At 37.8% G+C, this 19,481-nt stretch overlaps 1 protein-coding gene across 11 annotated transcripts in view; it reads left to right on the forward strand.

The window, feature by feature from the left end:
- Nucleotides 1-11,008: 11,008 nt before the first annotated feature.
- The window catches only part of si:ch211-278a6.1 (SRC kinase signaling inhibitor 1), a 118,208-nt gene continuing 109,735 nt past the window's right edge, over nucleotides 11,009-19,481 (forward strand). For 5 of the 11 annotated variants that reach the window (XM_038278257.1, XM_038278258.1, XM_038278260.1 and 2 more), the window contains exon 1: nucleotides 11,420-12,604. In XM_038278257.1, coding sequence (XP_038134185.1) covers nucleotides 12,529-12,604 — 76 coding nt within the window. In that variant the 5' untranslated portion in view covers nucleotides 11,420-12,528. The other 6 variants (XM_038278269.1, XM_038278266.1, XM_038278267.1 and 3 more) reach the window with 3 other exon arrangements.

Genomic DNA, 19,481 nt, shown 5'->3' on the forward strand with positions numbered 1-19,481 from the left:
CATTAGGCTTCCTTAGATCTTAATTGTCTAATTATGCTGTATATCATCATTAGTGTCTTGTTTATCGGTTGTAATGACCTAGCTTTTTATTATTAATAATATGTTCAAACACAGTGCTGTGTGAATAGCCTGTTCCTTTAGCTGGACCTTTTGGGGCTTAACTCTCTACTTATCAGATGTTGGTGTCACAAATACATGTCTGGAGTATATTACTTTGTTTAATAAATTAACATAAAATTAGTTTTAACTTTTTTTAATGGGATGACTGAATTAAATGAACTGTTTGATGAAACAGTAATGAGACGCTTGACTCAATTATTAGATTTTACTTGTTATCAAGACATGAAATCTATATCTTTAGACCTTTTATGATGCCAGGAATTACATTTGTGTGATGCTTATAAGACGCAAACTGTTGTTTGACCATGTTAAAAATTATTAATGATTTTTTTTCTTTTTACTTCTTCTGAGATTTATTTTATTCTGGAATATTTCATAAAAAAAATATTTTCTTTTCCTTTTTGTTCATATCTGTGATCTAGAACCCTTTGATCTTCTGTACCTTATTTGGGGTTTTAATATTTTATATAAACCTGACAGATTCCAAAAACAAAACAGAAACCTGTAAAGCAGTAAATGTACCTCACAATTGATTATTGTAGTTAAAGTGGTGTAATTGACAGCAAACGATTCAGTCAGATTATCTTTTTTAAGACTCAGTCTATATGCATATTTTACTTTAATTTAAAATTGACAACTTTTACGAACAAATAATTTTTTGCATAATTTTAACAGCCTTTTTACTGACCTGAAAAAAAATCTATAAACTTCTTCCATCACCAGCCACCTCATCCCAAGGGAAACCTGCTCTGCAGCATTATTTTGCATTGATCCGATTTGATAAAAGGACACTGAAAACCATTTATAAAGGTCAGGAAAATAGTACATTTGTTTTAAACTGCATATATCTTTTCAACCTATGTTTTGATATTAAAGCTAAATCATTATTTTCACTATGGCTGCATGTACAACAGCATTGGTCACTCTTATTATTTTGGCACTAAGAAGTCACAGAAGGTGCACAGCAGTGAGCTTGCAGATCAGCCGGTATTTGAAATCCTCACTGTACAACCCACACACACATACAGTATATTAAGTAAACAGAGATGACCAATGACATAACTGCACGATTTAAAATACTGGTCATTTCTGGATTTTCACATTGCCATGGAGACACAACCTCACCAGTTTCATCAGCTTTGGATTAAAACTGAAGCTAATAGCCTCAGTTTCATGCAAGTAAACAAAAAAAGTTCGAAGAATTTACTTTAAAAAAAAGATTTGTTCGTCTTTGCTGACACAGCTGCTTCCATTTAATTTAATTTAAGGGCGAGTGTTTCTGCTTCTCATCAGACATAAAAAAACTTAAGTACATTTTAAATCTATTTGCTTCAATAAAAGCACTACTCTACTGATTATTTTGTCTTGATGAATTTATAAAGCTTCACATTTATTGTAGAAGTCTAAAATATTTAGAATTTATAATCTCACACATTGAAGTTTGCTGTTAATCTAGAGCACGCTTGTAATGCTTTTATTTATTACATACAAGGTGGTTATGTTTGTGTGTGTTTTTTCTTTTTGTCTGTGTGCTGGATAAATTGAAAAGTTAAGGATGGATTTTAATGAAATTTTTATCAGAGGTGTCCCTTATTTCAAGGAACATTCCATTAAATGTTGGTGATGATCTAGAATATAATCTGGATACAGGATAAAAAAAAAAAAGATTTACTAAAATTGTGTCATAGGGATATTTGCCGGAACAAGAGGTTCCCCACTAAACCAGAGGGTGGCAGAAGTGAATACTGACAGCCTCAGCATCGGACTCAAAAAGTCTCAAGAAAAAGGAGAAAAGCAGTTGGTTTGTTATCATAATCAATTGAAAACTTATGAATGGATTTTATGTTTTTTTTTTTCAGGGGTGTGCATATTGCCAAGAAACAGATCCTTTAATTTTGATGATGATCCAGATCATTTATGAGTTTTAGCTATAGGTGTAAGTCACAGTCAATGGTAAAATGTGCTGCTTGGACGAGGTTTGCGATCTCCAAGTGCTTTTCTTCTTCTGTTACTTTTTTCTGCCCCTACCATCCTCTTCAGTCTGCATATGGGTAAGATAATCTAGTTCCAGTTATCTTAATGTTTTATTCTATGGACAATTTTAAATGAACAGTTGTGATCTTGGTTACATTTCCTGATGTTTTAGGAAAAATCCCAGTTTGTTTCACCTAATTGGTGCATTTCCTCATCTGTCCCATTTTCAAGAGTAGGTAATGGATTTGGAAGCAAGAATCCATGGATTACAAATGAAAGATTTCAACAAAAAAATTAAATAAACACATAATACAGTTTGCTTTAATAGCAGAAAGTGCAATTTAATAATTTTTCACACTATTAAGCTGAATATATATTACAGGTTTTTTTCTCCAAAATATTATACAGTATCTGCTTAAAATAGAGGTGGTATTAAGAGGCAGTCTGTATGAGATCATGTTTCTGCAATAAAAGAAAAAAACCTTTCACTTTTTTTTATATCTCACCTTTCAGTCTGAATTGTTTAGGCAGCTGTGTTTGTATATATAAAAGCTCAAATGCACACCCAAAGCACTGGATTCCAGTTTTCTTACTTCCATAGGAAGGAAATAAGGAAAAGTAATAAAATGTGATTAAATAATTAAAAGTAAGTAAAACAATTTAATTGAATAGAAAGCTGTAAACATATTCTTATTATTTTATGAAGCTATGAAAATACAAATCCTTCCATTTTAGCTTCCCAAATTAGGAAAGTAATAAAGATGTAATTTTTTTTAATGACCAAAGTAAAATTCCTTGTTTTTCTACGTAAACTTGGCCTAAAGCTGATTCTGACTCTGATTCTTTATGTTTTTTCATTAGGCAGTTTCGTTAAAATGCTGTGCGTTTGTTTTTTTTGTTTCTATTTTTGCCCACAAAAAAAAAAGAAAATACGCTGTTTATGTTCATAAAGTACAGTATTCTGTATCTTGGGAGCTGGGACAAGCTGGGAGAGGAGACCAACGTGCATTTGAGACATTTTACAAAACTTTACGTTGTTAACTTAAAGAAATTTAGATTTCATATTTGTTTCATGTCATTCTTAAACCGCTTTTTAAATCTAATGTTGGGGTATTTCCGTATTCATGTTAATATTTATTTATTTATTTATTTATTTATTTTTTGTCATAGACCACAACTGGTTATTAACTGGTAAATGGCTGTGTAGCAAAGGGACAGGGAGACAACCTACCTAGTTAAATCAAAAACAAAATCTTGACAACAAAGGTGAGTTATATTGCATAATAATTAACAAAACCATATTTAATCATTGTACAGTTTTTGTAAACGTTACATCTCCAGTTCACTCTAAACTGTCTAAAAATGACTAAAAGTTTATTGACATTTGCAAAACAATCAAAACAAAAAAAGTTGCTAGAAATGTTTTTGGGACACATTACCCCTAATTTAATTTGGACTAACGATCTGTATTTATTTTGTTTTTTCGCCTATAGGCTGACACACACACTTCAAATGTATCTCTGTTCAATTTTTGGCTTTTGAAATTCACATCAACTTTGTTTTGTTCCAGTGGTGAACAGCCACATAGTAATACCTGCCTGGACCACACACTGCATAGCTGCTTTTAATTGCTCTGCCTCCAAAGCAGTTTTTAGTTTACTTTGAATTTAGCTTAGTGACTTTGAATTAATCAGTAACTTTTTCTTCAATGGAATGGGTGGTGAAAGTGAAAAGAACAGAAGACATGGCACTAAAGGTAACAAAATTGTTGAATGCATTAAATATTTTTGTAGTAATATGTAAACCTTCAGCAAACGATAATAAAATAGAAAAATTATTAAAACATTTTCACCAAACCAGCCTCTCATCCATACGAAGCCGGCGTTTCGGGGGTCTGTAAACGATCTTTTTTTTATTAAGCCTTCAGAGTGGGAAGATTTTGAAACGCCGTTTTCGCGTTTCCATCTTTAAGCTCCAACCGCATTTTTTTTCTTACACGCATGCGTCATAGCGTCGCCTCTAAACACGCATGCGCAACACAGTATCACAACAACAATGGCGCCGTACTGTGTTGAATGGTTGCTGGTTATGCTACTCACCCTGCTGTCGGGCTTAAAACAGAATCTTCTTCTTCTGGAATATCTCCAGGAAGAACAGAGCAATATTTACGACATAGTTCATCACCTCAGTTTGACTGAACCACGAAAATGGACCCGCAGGGCCATTTTCCGGTTTGGTTGTTGTTTAAATATTACTGCGCATGTCCAACATTTCGTTGCCTGTTTTCGCCTATTTTTGCTTTGGCACCATGGCGCCAGTTACAGGCCTGGCATACATTTTGCAGCGTTTTCATGCATTCGTGTGGTGGATCACATTTATTTTACGTCTCCGTCTTTACGACAAACGTTCTGGAAAATATTAGCGTTTCGTGTTCGTTTTGACTTCGTGTGGACGGGGCCTAAATTCTCCTTAGGTGTGAGTGTGTGCGTGAATGGTTGTTTGTCCTGTTGGTCTCAATTTTGCCCTGTGATAGACTGGTGATCTTTCCAGGGAGAACCTAGCTTGCCACCATATAGTTGACCTATGGGTTGCTATATGTCACTGTTCTTTGAAGGCTTCTGAGGTTTGCTAGACACAACCAGGCAGGCGTGTAACCTATCATCCTGAATGGAAAGGGTGTGGCACAATTACAAAGCAACATAAGAAAAGCGCTGCATACAAGAATCAGCCAAGACAGCTATTTCTCATGCCTTCCTTACATCCCTTATCAACATCCATTATCAAAAGAAACCCAGTTTTAAGTTTAGATCTTGGCATTCAGGAAACACATGGAGGATGATGCTATCTGGAGCTACAAGAAATTGAGTGAAATGTAATATATTTTTGATTTAGTACAGTCTATTCAGACTCTAGACTAAGACTTAGGGGTAAATCTGGGGTAAAACCTTGAAATGTATTTTCAAAGACACCCACTTTCCAATTTAATAGAACTTGAATTAATATGTATAGAATATTGGTTTTAATCCAAATAAATTCTGATTTATTGACAATTATGTGTTGGTATCTCTGTTAAAATCTTAATAAAATAAATCAAAGTTTGTGGTTACAAGATGTGCTGCTGTTTTTGATCGCCACCTGAATTGAAGGTTACCTTGACACACATGCAACTCTGCATTTTTGCCTGTCATTTCAGATGCAGCGTCTACATGATTGATCTGTTATGAGAGTCACCTTTGCTGTTTTTTATACAGCTTATGTTAAGATCACCTCTTAATGCTGGAAACCCTTCTTTCTATTAATATAGCCGCGACACACCGTCATTGCCAAACACACTAAACCCTTTTCATAACCTTAGACAGCCAAACTCCACTGAAGCGAGAGCGGATCTTTTGTGCCAGAGAAAGTGCTAAAAGATTTCTAGGTCAATGAGCTCGCGCTGCTGAGATGTGGAAGAGGAAGGAGGACAAGCAGGGCGAACTAGGTTTCTTCTTCTCTGTAGGGACAACCAAGAATTCCTTTCAGGAAAAAGAGACGCTGACAAAAAAAAGTGCTAGCTTATAATGAAAAATACATTTAATTTTAGACTGCATCCGTATAACTCCCCTTGCAATATGCTCCATTCTGGAGCCTAAAATAAAACTGCAGATTTTACTTTATGAGAAAACTGTTGCAAAGTAGGCTCATCAACTCACTAAAACTACTTACTCAGCAAGATGCATTTTAGCAATGAGCAACTTCCCACTGAGTAAAATACACAACCCTGCAAAGCACCAGCCTTACCAGGCACTGCTATTATATCTGTTGGTAATGAGGACAATAGGCTTTGTGTGAATTGAGGTGGCATATCATTTGTGATCCAGCAGCATGCTGTTTATTGCCAGAAATGGACAGCTGAAAATTTTATGTGAATCATCATTATTGTTTGAATGTGGGACACCCAGACAGGTATCTAAAAAATAAAACATGGACTGTGGATGTGGAGTAAATCTAACAAAGAAAAGTTGAAAATCACAGTGAGCACACATATGCCTATTATTATTAATTTGCTTTGCTTTTCCAGGTTTGTTGTCCTGTTTTCATATTTTTGGGAAAAGGTGAATGTGGAAGGTAGATAAGTTCTTGCTCTGAGCCATTGAACCATCTGAACTCTGTGTCACTATGTAAGTGACACAGAGTTTAATTATCTATTATTCATGGTTCTTCTCACAAAAGACACTTACAGGTCTTTGTCCATTTGTTTCCCCAACATTTGATCTTTTGAATTCTTGTGCCTCTTTTACCTCTTTATGCACCCGACAACATTTTCTGATTCCAAAATATTAGGAGATACAAGTTTATTTGTGTAGAATATTTGAGTGACAAGAAAATTTACAGGGTTCAACATGAGAGCACATTGCAAAGGTATAAGGTCAAGTCAAGAACGCCCACAGAGGACAATGTTCACCATGGAAGGGAATGTTAGAAGCCTCAGAACACAACTGTAACAACACAAAGGCCAGCCCGCCAAAGCTGGAGACTTAACAATACTGGAAAAATATCTGTGAGAAAGAAGCATCATATAACAATAAGATAGCAGGTTTGCACATTGGTTAATGACCTAAGAGCTGATCATACGACCATCCCTGAAAAATGTCCAGTGAACATCATAATGGCAGGTCTCCACCGATGACTCTCAATTAAGAACTGGTCGGCACCAGTCCCCGGCATGATCCACACCCTACAGGCTGAAGAAACTGATTTCTCTCCATGACCGTCTAGGGGGTAAATGACCTGGTAATGTCCTGATAATGGAAGACCCTCAGAAGGGCACAGTCCCAACCAGCTATTGGCCAATAACCTGTCTCCACTGGCATGGAAGCTCCTGTCAGGCATCATAATGGCAAAGATAAACTGGCAGCTGGATCAACACATGACAAAGCCACAGAAAGAGATTTGGAAAAACACCAACTACTGTTTGACAGAACTGTCATCTGTGACTGTAAAACCAGACAAACAAACCTGTCCACAGTCTGGGTTGATTACAGAAAGCCTGTGACTCAATGCCACACACATGGATCCTGGATTGCCTGAATCTGTACAAGTTCAACAGCACATGTCGCAAGCGTCCTCAGTGTTTGCGGAAGTAAACATGACTCGTAATACCGCAGCGTATATTGCGTTCTTTAAGTTCTTCTCCAACAGGAGCAGGCACATTACGAACGAAATCTTTTTAAGAAGATCAAAAAGAAAGAGAGCCAGGTTCCGGTAAGACCCTTCGAGTTTGATCTGAATCGAGCTATCTTTCCAAATATGAATTAGGTCAGCAACCTCACTTTCTCTCCATTGACTGCTCTCTGTGTTATCTTCCGCAATGGTTGTTAGTTTTTCCCGCCTCCGCTTAGTAGGACGCAGATTAGTAACGTTTAGTAACATTTGTCAAGTATCAATGACGTGTAGGTTGGATGAATGCGACCTGGCCGTACAGACACAGGTTGCATTTGAAAAGATCAGATACGTATCGGATTCAGGACCACATATCCAAGTGGCCTGGGTCGCATTTGAAAAAATCCGATCTGTGTCGTTCAGACTGTCATAAAAAGATCAGATACAGGTCACATATGGGCAAAAAAATCAGAATTGGGTCACTTCAGGCTGCAGTGTGAACATAGCCTAAGAGTTTTAAACTCATTGTAAACTCCATGGGGCTGTGAAAAAACACAATGGAGGCCAACTTTAAGCCACTTGCAAAAATCTCCATCAAATGTGGAATATACCAAGGAGATGCTCTATCCCCCCTGCTGTTCTGCATAGGCCTGAACCCCCTCTGCCCAAAAAAATCAACAAGACTGGGTATGGATATGACAGTCAAATAGCAACCACGAAGAAGCCTCAGCGAAATCAGCAACAGACAAATACCTGCAATGAATAAGGCAAGTTCTGAGGAGAAAGCTCAATGGTCAGAAAAAGGTCCAGGTAATCAACAGCTTTTCCTTTGCCAGTAACCAGAAACCCTGCAGGTGTAATAAGTTGGCCTAAGGAGGAAAATGCAGGTCACTGATGTTAAAAGATGAGAGCTACTCACCATGCATGGTAGAATTCCCCCCAAATATGTATCCACAGACTATACACTAAACCCCAAAAAAGGAGGCCTAGTGAGCATCGGAGCCAACAATGAAGAAACATCTAAGCTCCAAGAATACACTACGAAGATGGGCCCAAGGAATGAAGTGCTTTGTGAATTTCTTAGCAACTGGAAACTGGAAATTAAGGATCTGGAGGAACCATCAGGGGAGAAAAAACACTGCATGGGATGTACCACCGACAGATCTACATACCAGGCAAGATCCCAGGTGCAGGCTATGCAAATACATGGATACATGGAACATCATAACCAAGTGGCTGATATAGTGTACAGAAACATTTGCAGAATACAAACTGGAGACCCCAAGGTCAAAATAGGAACCACCTCCCAAGGTGGTGGAGAATGACAGAGATAAGATCCTGTGAAACTTCCAAGTACAAACAGACAAAATGGTTGATACCAACCAACTGATGTGATCATTAATTAGCAGCCAAGGACAGCCGATAGATGTGGTCATCCCAAATCATGGAAACATCAGGAAAAAAGAACATGAGAAACTGGAAAAATGCTAAGGTCTCAGAAAACAAATAGAAAGCAACTGAGAGGAGAAGGACACTCTAGTACCTGTGGTCATTAGGGCTGTTGTGTCATGTCTTTTGATTATGCTGATCATTTCATGTATTTACTGATGAGTAAAGACAAAGCTATCAGGTTGGACTGCTATGCTACAGTTATATGTTTTGAGCTGTTGTTGAAGCTTGGACAAGCTTTATTTCACTAAGGGGTTAAACACTGATAGAAATGCTCATTACATTTAATATACGGTAACAGTTATTCACAACATAAATATGGCATCCAACCTGGATTGGCATATAATATAAATCCACAACAGGGCACTGGAGCAGTCACCCCCAAACAAAAGAAGTGGGTCCAACAGAAACCTGGAGAAATATCAGATATCTCAGTCCAGAAATGTGCAGTTGTAGGGGCAGTGCTAGGAACCATTAAGCTCCCGTATGCATATATATATATATATATATATATATATATATATATATATATATATATATATATATATATATATATATATATATATATATATATATATATATATAGCAGCTTTTAGTTCTAATGCTCCAAAAATCTGGAATAAACTCCCTGAAAGCTGTAAAGGTTCTGAAACCCTCGGTTTTGACATCAAAAAAGCATTTGTTGACAATAGCCCTTTTCTGTCTAGTTATCTTTTATCTTTTCTTTTATTAATCATTTTTCTATCTTGACATCAATATAAATATTGTAATAATTGAACTTTATTGATCTCACATTAATTTACCTATACATTTAACCCATCCCGCTGGGTAGTAGTGGCCTGCCATCGTGGGGCGCCCGGGGAGCAGTGTGGAGCTTGCTCAGGGACCCAGAATGGCAGTCTGTGGGAGTGGGGCTTGAACTCAGAACCTCAGGATTACCCGGAGAGAACCCTCTCATATACGGGGAGATAATTTTTATATGCGGATCATTATTTTCTGTCATTTACAAATAAAAAATATTAAATGTCAACAAGAAAATTGGGATGAGTGTGATGCTGGTACTTGATTTATGCAAAAATGTAAAATTAAGGAATTCCCATTACTGACCAACGCAATATGGTTAAAAATCATCCAGCTGTCTCATAAAAGCTTTCCCAGTTAATAAATCTGCATAATTAAGCTTTTTTATTATTAGCTATAATTATCTTGTGATTGTAGGAAATAAAAAAGACTGCGTTGTCTTGAGGGTTTTAACACCATCTGGAAAAGTAAAGTGTTTGACTTACAAGTGCCTCAGATTTGCATTAGCATTACAAAGAAAACAATGCATGGAAAAATATTGGTATTTTCAGCCCTCTAGATCCAACATCTCTCCCCATCTGTCCGTCATCTGTCTAGCCAGCCAAATGATTTCTAGGCAGCATATTTAAAGCCTCACTGTTGTCGAAATAGCTGCTATGAAATTACCATGAATTATTGCTTTTGTATTGTTGATGTTAGCAATGGAAACTGGAAGCAAAGTGTTATGTAGAGACACCCTGTTGCTTGAGAAAAAAATCAGCTATTAATTGAAACAACATAGAAATGGGTTTAAAAAAAAACATTTTATTGTTAACTTTATTCAGAGTTTCGGTGCCTCTGGTTCCTTCTTAAATCAACCTGTTGAGTTTGTATGTTTTTAATCGTTTATATAATCATAAACCTATGCAGCACTGATGTTCCACCTCATCAAATAGCAGATAACTTCCTCTCCTTTATGACTGTGATTGTCGGTGGCATTTGGTGACGGTGAACACAGACTCTACCACAGTGATGCTGAGGCTACTCTCCTGTGGTGGATCTCTGGTTGCCATGACAATCAGCCTCAACCTCACCTTTGGGCCAGCAAAGCTTCATCATTAGCTGCTGTTATCACAACGGGAAATTTCTAATTTTCCTTTCCAATCCTTCTTCTCTCAGATCAGTAGCAGAGCACATGAAAGATTCAAACACTTCTCCCCACCATCACTATCCCTAGTTCTTCTACGGTGCGCCTTAAAGGACCTTTTTCCCCAAACTCCCCTATACCACTATATCATGAGATGTGCCTTAGGCGTGTAGCAATGCAGTGCAATGCCTGTGTCTTTAAGAGGAGAGAGAGAGTATTATGTCTAATAGGAGGAATGAAGAAAGGAAAATGCAAGTGAGAAAGAGTGGGCGAGGGAGAGTAAATCTATCATTGGGAACACATTTTTTTGGGTGTGTGTGCAGAGCATCCCTGGACCGGCATGCTCAGAGTACGCCCATCGCTTTCCTCACTCTCTCCATCTCCATCTCTCTCTCTCTCTCTCTCTCTCTCTCTCTCTCTCACACACACCGGCTCTCCCATCCTCACACACACACACACACACACAAACGTGTGCTCACAGTGACACACGCGCAGTGCTGTCAAAAGCGCTTCTGCTGGACCTTGGCCATCTCGTGAAGGAGGTTCCGGCGGAGGCAAGAGAAAGCCTAGAGTGAGACAAAGGAGAGGAGGACGGTAGAAGGCGAGGAACGAATAGGAGAGGAGAGGACCGGCTTGAGGAAGGAGAGACACAGCGCTTTGTGAAGAAGAGAAAGCGAGAAACGGGAGGAGGGAGGAGTGGAGAGGAGGAAAAAAAAAGAGGAGGGGGAACAGGAAACGCAATCACTTTCAGCTGCAGCCGTCCGTGTCGCAGCATGGGCAATGCACCATCCCAAGGCATGTTAAACCCTCTCTCTATGCATGTTTATGTTGCAGGTATTTTCTTTTGGGTTCCTGAATGGCATGCCATCAAACCAGCTGGCTCACCTCCTGCCTCACTCTGTGGAGGTTGGGGGCTGGGCTGAAGGAGCAGCATCCTAGAGGAGAGAGGATGCTGGTAGATGGCATCAGGTAGTAAGGTTTAGCAATAGGCTGGGAGGAATAAAGTGGCTCTATAAAGACCAGGTGGTCCAGAGAGAAAAAAAAGAAAAAGAAGAACACTGGGTGGGGGAACCATGTGTGAGAGCAGCAACAAATGGTGAAGAGCAGAAGTAGCACCATGAGAAGCAGGTGGTGTTTGTGGGCGTGATTGTGTGTAAGAAAGAAACAGGGACTAGTGACTGATTTTTTTTGTTTTTACGTGTAGAAAAGGGCAAAGTGTGTATGGTGGTGTGGTTTCAGCTGCTGCTGTCAAGCAAATGGAAAACCTCTGGGAATTTCAGTCATCCAATAGGCATGTGAAAACACAGAAAAGAAAGATAAAAAGTGTGAATTTCAAACAAGAGTTAGGTTTTCTCCCTTTATTAAAATGGAGTATAAATGGGTGATGATGATGGGAGGGCTATCCATCAGGCGATGCTCCAGCTTTTCCCTGGGGAATTGAATCTCACCTCTTATCTAAAACCCCATGTTTCTCTATTTATTCTCTTTGTAATCTGGAAACAGATTTTTTCTTGGAACTGCTTGCAGGAAGTTTTGCAACATTTAAAATCTGGTTGAAAATGAATTCCTGGAAAGAGTGAAGGAAAATCACTTAAACATGAATAAAATGACAATTATGGGGGAAGAGTAAATATGTTAAATTTAAGTAAGAATGTGGAACAGTAGGCTAAATTCATTGGAAAACACCTTCACCTAAGATATGATTAGAGGTAAAGTAAAGAGTTTTCCAGAGAGGGAGAGGCGGCATCACACGGCTCAGAGAATTCATCCACATTAATTTCCCTCTCTTACTTCTTGCCCTCCCCTTGCCTTTTTTCCTTCCTCCCCTCCGCTTTCATCCCTTACTTGTCTCTCACTAAGGGACAGTCTAGTAGCCGGTGGTGTTTAGAAGGGACGCGAGACACAAGAGAGAAGTCATGAAAGACGGGGAGAGAATGAAAGGAGGTTCAAAAGAACAGAAGATAAAAAAATGGTTTACTCGTAAATGGACGGGTAAGTTCTGATGCAGAGTCTCAGGTTAAGGCAGCACCTGATTATAGATTGATTGGGGCTCAGTAGTAGAAGAGTAATAACTTGTTTGCTTGTGGGATTTTTCTGTTTGCTATGAAATGAGCTTTTGTGGATATTTTTTTTTGTACCTGCAGCAGATGATCTGCTTCATAAATGACCTTTAGTCTCTCCCAGTTATGGAAGTTATTCTATCTGATTGTCCCATTTGTGAGTGAAAACTAAATTAGTTTGAGCCTCAGTTTAGCTGCAGACATGAAGCCTTTTGCAATATCCAGAGATATTTGGTGCGTGTGTTGGTCAGTTGTGGCTGTATATTTGAATCGTGTCACTAGTCATTGTCTGTCTCAGGAGGATTGACATGGATTAGTCTAAATATGCACCCGTTGCAGCCTTTTATTTTCCAACAATTTGGCTTCATGTTCTTCTCTGAAAAAACCACAGCTGCTCTGAATAATTTGCTGAAAAAAAAGAGATTTTTAAAATGGCTTTGACCTGCTATCATTACTGTTGCTGGCAATTCAAAGTACTAATTGAACATAATACTGCTAAGGACCAATCTAATTGCATTCAAGCCACCAACTAAGCAGTCATTTGTCAAACCACACTCGGCTTTCCCAAGATGGTGATTGAAGAAATGTTCTGTTTGCGTTTGTAAAACCTGACATTAACCACGTCCTGTAACTGAAGAAAGTAGCATCTAACAGAACCTTCTGTGTTTCAAATCTGAACCGTAGATAATTTGATTAAACAAAGTCGAGCTGTAAATGCAGAGCTGGCCTAGTGGAGAGTTAATCCTTATCAAAGCGCTCCCATTGTACAGAGACTTTAGATCCTGTTAGGTTCATGCATCCATGTTTTACCTAGCATGTTCAGCGGAGGTTTATGCCAGCACGCTTGTTTATCTATGTTCTGATCCTCTTAAGGAAGCAGAGCCAGATTCATGCCTTTCTAGTGGGTTTGCAGGGGTTACGATTCGGTCACCCTGCCTGCTAAAAAGATTCTACAGGGGTCCATAGAGAGGGGTGCATTGGCAATATTGCACATGGGTTACCTAAGACTTGCCTGACTTTACTGCAGACAACTTTTGCCACACTTGTTTGGCTGACTTTATAAAGGTGCGTTTTATCTTCCATGAAAATGTATATCAGTTTAACAGTTTTAGCCTGGATGAAAGGTAGGAACTAATGGAATATAATTGACCTGTGGTGTTTTGAAAGTAGCGACAGAGCTGCTCTGTTTGCAGTCTTTTCATTTCAGCTCAAAAAGCAAACACAGCTGGACCGCATTGTGTCATATAACCATCTCCCTTTCAGATATTTACCTTAGATACAAAGACGTGACCTTTATTGATTCATATCCTACTCTCGCCTTTGTTGAATTCTGTTTATGCTGGATCACACCCCATGCAATATGAGTTGAATTGTTTGTTCGTTACCAAACTGTTGGTTTAAGCATTTAAAGCAGCTTTTTTATTGACTGCAGCACAAATCCCATCTTGCTATGATGTTGAAGTCACAGATTTGTACACATCCACCTGCTTATTCCCCAGTACTGTGCCACACAAAGCCCCATGAATCCTGCCTGCCTGCGATTGGCTAATGATGATGCAATGTGTTACAGCTGAGGAGCTGCACGTTTTAAGGGCATTTCTGAAGTAATTGACCCTGCTGGGAATAGAGTGCGCACACTTCTTCTGATGTTAGAGTAAATAAGATACACATATGGTGAAAATGAAACACAGACAGTGTAGTTGTTATTTATTCTAAGCCTTTTCTAAAATAAAAAAGAGGAGTTATTAATGATGAGGAAATCTTAAAGCTTATATAGTTTTTTTCTTGGGCTCACCTCATTGAGCTCCATGCTACAGCCAGTTGTCATCGCTTCAGGGCATTGATCGAGGGACGTTTTCACCGCTTATAATTTTTTCATGCAGTATTGATTGGTATATCATTTTTAAAAAAAACTCTGTGTACTGTCTTGTACTCAGCAGGGAGACCCAACTAATTGAAACAAAGGATGCAAAAATCAAACATTAAAATCGTTATCAACGGTTTGTGCTTTCACTGGGGGGTGATGAGAGTCCTATGGCTGCAGTAGTAAGCAAAATCAGTCAGCTCTCTCAAGGTCATCAATGATTAAGTGGTTTTAATATAACATGCATTAACAAAATAATTTTCTCCAAACCAGAGCTTTGTTTATTGTAGTTTGATCATTTATGCATAACAATAACTCATCTACAGTTACAGCTTCATATTACGGTAAATTGGTGAGCTTTGAATTCTTTGAAGTCATTTTAATTCCAACAAATAATCAGTAAGTAAATGCAGTAGTTTATATATCTGTACATTTATTTGGATCTTTTCAGAGCAAAAGAATTGTGTGGTTGATAAAACTGGGAGTAATTAAACATCAGAGCTCATTGTTACACATGTTGACGTAGAGAAGGCAAAATGTTTTGAGATGTAAGCATTACTAGGGAAAAAAAAATATCTAAATTTGATTTTTTTTTCAAAGTGCTGCAGAAAATACCTAAAACAGACAAGGATTTAATTATTCTGCAATCTCTGTGTTTATTCAGTTTAAATGGGCAGAGTCACAACTGTCATGCTGCTATTTGAGAAAAGACATCCTCTGACATTTACATATTGGTCATCTGTAATTTGACATTTAATGAGTTCTTGTTTTTTTTATTAAAAGGGCATATATTTGAATATACAAAGAAAACAATAAAAAGAAAATATGCATGATATATATGGGGTTATTAAAAATAATATTTACGTTAACACATAGTGAAGCTTTATAGATTATTATAAGATTATTGTGTTAGAGGTGATTGTTGGAAAAATATTTGTAACTCAGAGATTATGTTTTCTAAAGTTGGAAAGAAAGAGCATTTCAGAAGTTTTAGGTGGACCTTTGCAAGTAAAGTATCCATATCCTTCCGTCAAACTGAGAGAAGTCCAGTTTTAGTGGACCTGAGATTCTCAAATTAGCTGTAGGGAAGAAGGAGGTCAAATGGACACGGAGGTGCAAGGCAATGACTGGGTCTGTAGGTGAGAAGTAGAATTTAGTAACCCAATCCGAGGTCCAACTGCAAGCCAGTGAAGCCGAATAACAGCCGGAGTGATGGGTTGCCAAGGTTTGGTGGGGGTGAGAAACCTGGCACCTGAGGTTTGGATCTACTGGAGCATTTCCAGAGATTTATTACGTAACCATAACAGACACTGCTGCAGTTTTCCAGATGAGAGGGCATGAAAAACGTTTTTTTTTTATATTTTTTTATTCTGAAAATTATGACTAAAGCCTTAAGAAGTATTTTTTCTAATGAAAAAAAAGTTTTTGATCCAATAACAACAACAATAATAATTAATAATAATAATAATAATTAATAATAATAAAAAAATTATTTTTCAAAAGTTGAAAGCGTATTAAAATTTATAGGTGGAAGCTTCGGGGATGTTTATGCATAACATTATTAAATATGGAAAACAAGTAAGAGAGAAAAGGCCTGTTGTTGACTCTAGGAAAGAAAGATTGAGGAATGGGAATGTTTTAACATTTTATCACAACACAAGATCTTAAAGAGTCTTGTCATTTAAAAGAACACACTGAATAACACTGGATGTAATTGTAAATAAGACTATAAATACTGACTTATCTCTGACTAATATATCAGCATTATTCTGTTTTACATGTCCCGTAACATCATCACCAGCTTTCAACTTCCTGAATATTTATCTACCAGATTTATTAGCCCGGATAAGCTTAATGTGTCTTGGGACATTTGCAGAACAGCTGATGCTACATTCTGTTCCTGCCAAAGCCAAGGAAGAAAAAAAAAAAGACTTTATATGACAGATTTCATCAAAACTTTTGGATTGGTATCTGTATATTAACATGAATAAAGGCACATTATTGTCCTCCAGCTGTTGTCCTCTGCAGGCATGGTGATGTCTGTAAACTAATCAGGTTAGATGGTTCTGCCCCATGTAGCTTTTTTTCTGTCACTGCCAATGTGGCTTTAACAGATTTATTATATTTTAAAATATATCATGTGCTTGTGGCATAGACAGTAGTGTAAGATTAAGACATATCAATACTTTATATGGGAATATTTAGTTTACTGCTCAAAGTTGCAGCAATCGGATGAAAAACATTTTTGTTTATAAAACTTAGCCTAAATTTTGAGGATGAACTGTTTTCTGTACCGAAGCTAAGTGGTTACTGAAATACTTTGTGGAGCAGTAAAAGAAAATCGACATGTTTTCAAGCAGAAATGTTTTTTTAATGATGAGAGAAGCTACTTTTGCATTTGTCATCTGTTTTAAACATTTAATGATAATGTATTCTACAAGTAATTAAAATATATTTAAGTGGTATTGCAATGCTGTGCCTGTGTTCTGCTCTGGGAAACTTGGCGCGGTGCAGATCAATCAGTTAAAATCGAGTCGATAACGAGTAGAATATTCAGATTTTGCTGGCAAAAAGTGATCATTTCATCTCATTGCTCAACTTTTCCACATCAATTTATGACCAGCTCTGTCCTCTTTGAGGTCTTTGAATAACTTCAGCTCTGCAGGAGCTAGAAGGAAAAAAACCATTGAGAATGACAGAAATCAGACGTAATAGTAAAATTCAGACTTTGCCACATGCAAGGCTGCATATTGTCTCCTCTCCTTCCATCATCCGCCCAGCCCGTGGCAATCAGCCCACTGATTGACAGCAACCACAGCATTCCTGTCATTATTCTAAAGCTGCCACTGACTTCTTACTCTTTTATTTTTCAGCCAGATTGCCGCAACTGAACGAAAATGTACATTCTCAATGCCACAATGTTGCAAAATAAGTCTTTTAAGTTTGTTTACAGGAAGTTTTTTTTCCCAAAAAGAAACGCTAGAGCCTTTTATCTTAGAAAAAGCAGGAACCAAACTAAACATAAAACCACAATCTCTAAGTGAGATACCAGTCTGTTAAGTAAAAGATGACTGTCCTTTGCCTCTTCCTTTGCTCTGTGTGTGAGTATGCACATTTAGTACAGATTTTTTCTGTAGGCATGCTTTTAACCTTTTAACTAATTGTGGGTTTTTGCAGCAGCTGGTTTGAGCCCGGAGATTTAATGCACATCTTCCCTTAGAGCGGGACAGTTTCTGAAGTCTTCTCTGCGTCATTTTGGTTCCTAACTATTTCTTTTTACACATGCAAACCCCACAAAAGACTAGAAAACTAAATGCAATCCCCAGTACAACATATAACAAATCTCATGCCATAATATTAAACACACTTGCAATTTAATGGATCTGCAGCAGCTTCTACATCTGTGTTTTGATTGGATTTGGAAGACATTTTTACGTGTATCTGCGGTACTCGGGATTGTTAATGTGATATATGATTATTGATTTTAGGCTTTTACTGTTTGATAGAACCTGTCGCTTTCATCTGTGGTACATTTTTCCATAAGTCAGCATAGGAACATTAGAAGCCGGTTTGAAAACGTGAAGCCAAACGATGAGGACATAAGTGGGCTGCAGCTAACCTTTGAATATATTCACTACCCTCTGACCTTTTCACATCTTGTCACATTGCAATCACAAGATGAACTGTATCTTATCAGGATTTTACATGATTGGTCAACAGAAACGAGTGCATAACTGCAACATTAACAATAAGGTTAAGATTATTTCATTATCGTCAGATAACATTTAAAGTCCTCTTTAGTTGATGCTTAATCTGACCCCCCTTTTGTTCTAATATAACCACATCTAGAGGCCTACATTCAGCCTGAACTCAACCAGATGGATTGATGGAGAGCATCTGTGAGCATTACTTTCCATTTTTCTCATTAGATTTTCTCTAATTAGTTATTGGTGAGGCTTTGATTGAGCCATTCTAGCACATGACTTATTTTATCTAGAACCTTTCCATTCATTCTGTTGTGTTTGCAGGGTGTTTGTTTTCTGGAAAGTGAACATCTGACCCAATCTCTTGTCTCAACAGCTTTTCCTCCAGTACTGCCCTGTTTTTAACTCTATCCAACTCCCCATCAACTATTGAATTCAGTTTTAAACATTATTGTTTGCACATCTTGGTTCTGAATGTTGCTGTGTGTTTACCAATGCCCTCTAACAACCTCTAAGGCTTTTTGGTGATGCTGCAGGCACTATTGAACATGTATGTATTTACACCTCCTTATCTGAGGCTTCTTTTCGGACGTTTCACGTAAGCCTAAGCTGGTGTTTTGTTGCACCTGAAATAGATCCCCTCATGGACTCTGTTCGTAGCATTCTGTGTAAATGGGGACATGTAGTGTCAGAATGGGATTGCAGATGTTTTACCCAAGAGCTTATGTTTTATTACAGCAGCAAATCTGTGTTTATTATTAAACATCCAAGATAAGTTGACGGGTTAAAAGTATTTAGGAAAGTTTAGCTGATTTTTTTCCAGATCTTTTTTGGATTTTGAAAGCAGGGAGAATTTAACTAAGCTTAAATTTCTCTTCCTCCAGGCTAAGCACTCATTTCTAGCATCTGTTATTTCACAGAGTGGGAGTGCTGGTGAACTGTGAAGCATTAAAAGCTTAAAAAAGGGAAAACAGCTTGAGCCAAAAAAAAAAAAAAAAAAAATCCCCAGAAGAAAAGGGGGGGAAAAAGTTGAACTTCTAAGATTGAGAGGAAATAAAGCAAAGTGTGAGCAGAAGTGGTAGAAGTCTTTGTTCCTCCCAGGGTGTTTCCTCCTACGTTGCTCTGCCTTTGCTTCTCATTTTCAATTTTAAAGATGCTCATGCAGGAATACAAAGCAGGGACTGCTGTGATGATTCTGGGCAGATTATCCTCCCTCTGCTTCTAAGTGAGTCCAAGAATCT

This window comes from Cyprinodon tularosa, unplaced genomic scaffold (assembly GCF_016077235.1).
Source record: "Cyprinodon tularosa strain WSP-4 unplaced genomic scaffold, ASM1607723v1 ctg14, whole genome shotgun sequence".
Taxonomy (NCBI): Eukaryota; Metazoa; Chordata; class Actinopteri; order Cyprinodontiformes; family Cyprinodontidae; genus Cyprinodon; species Cyprinodon tularosa.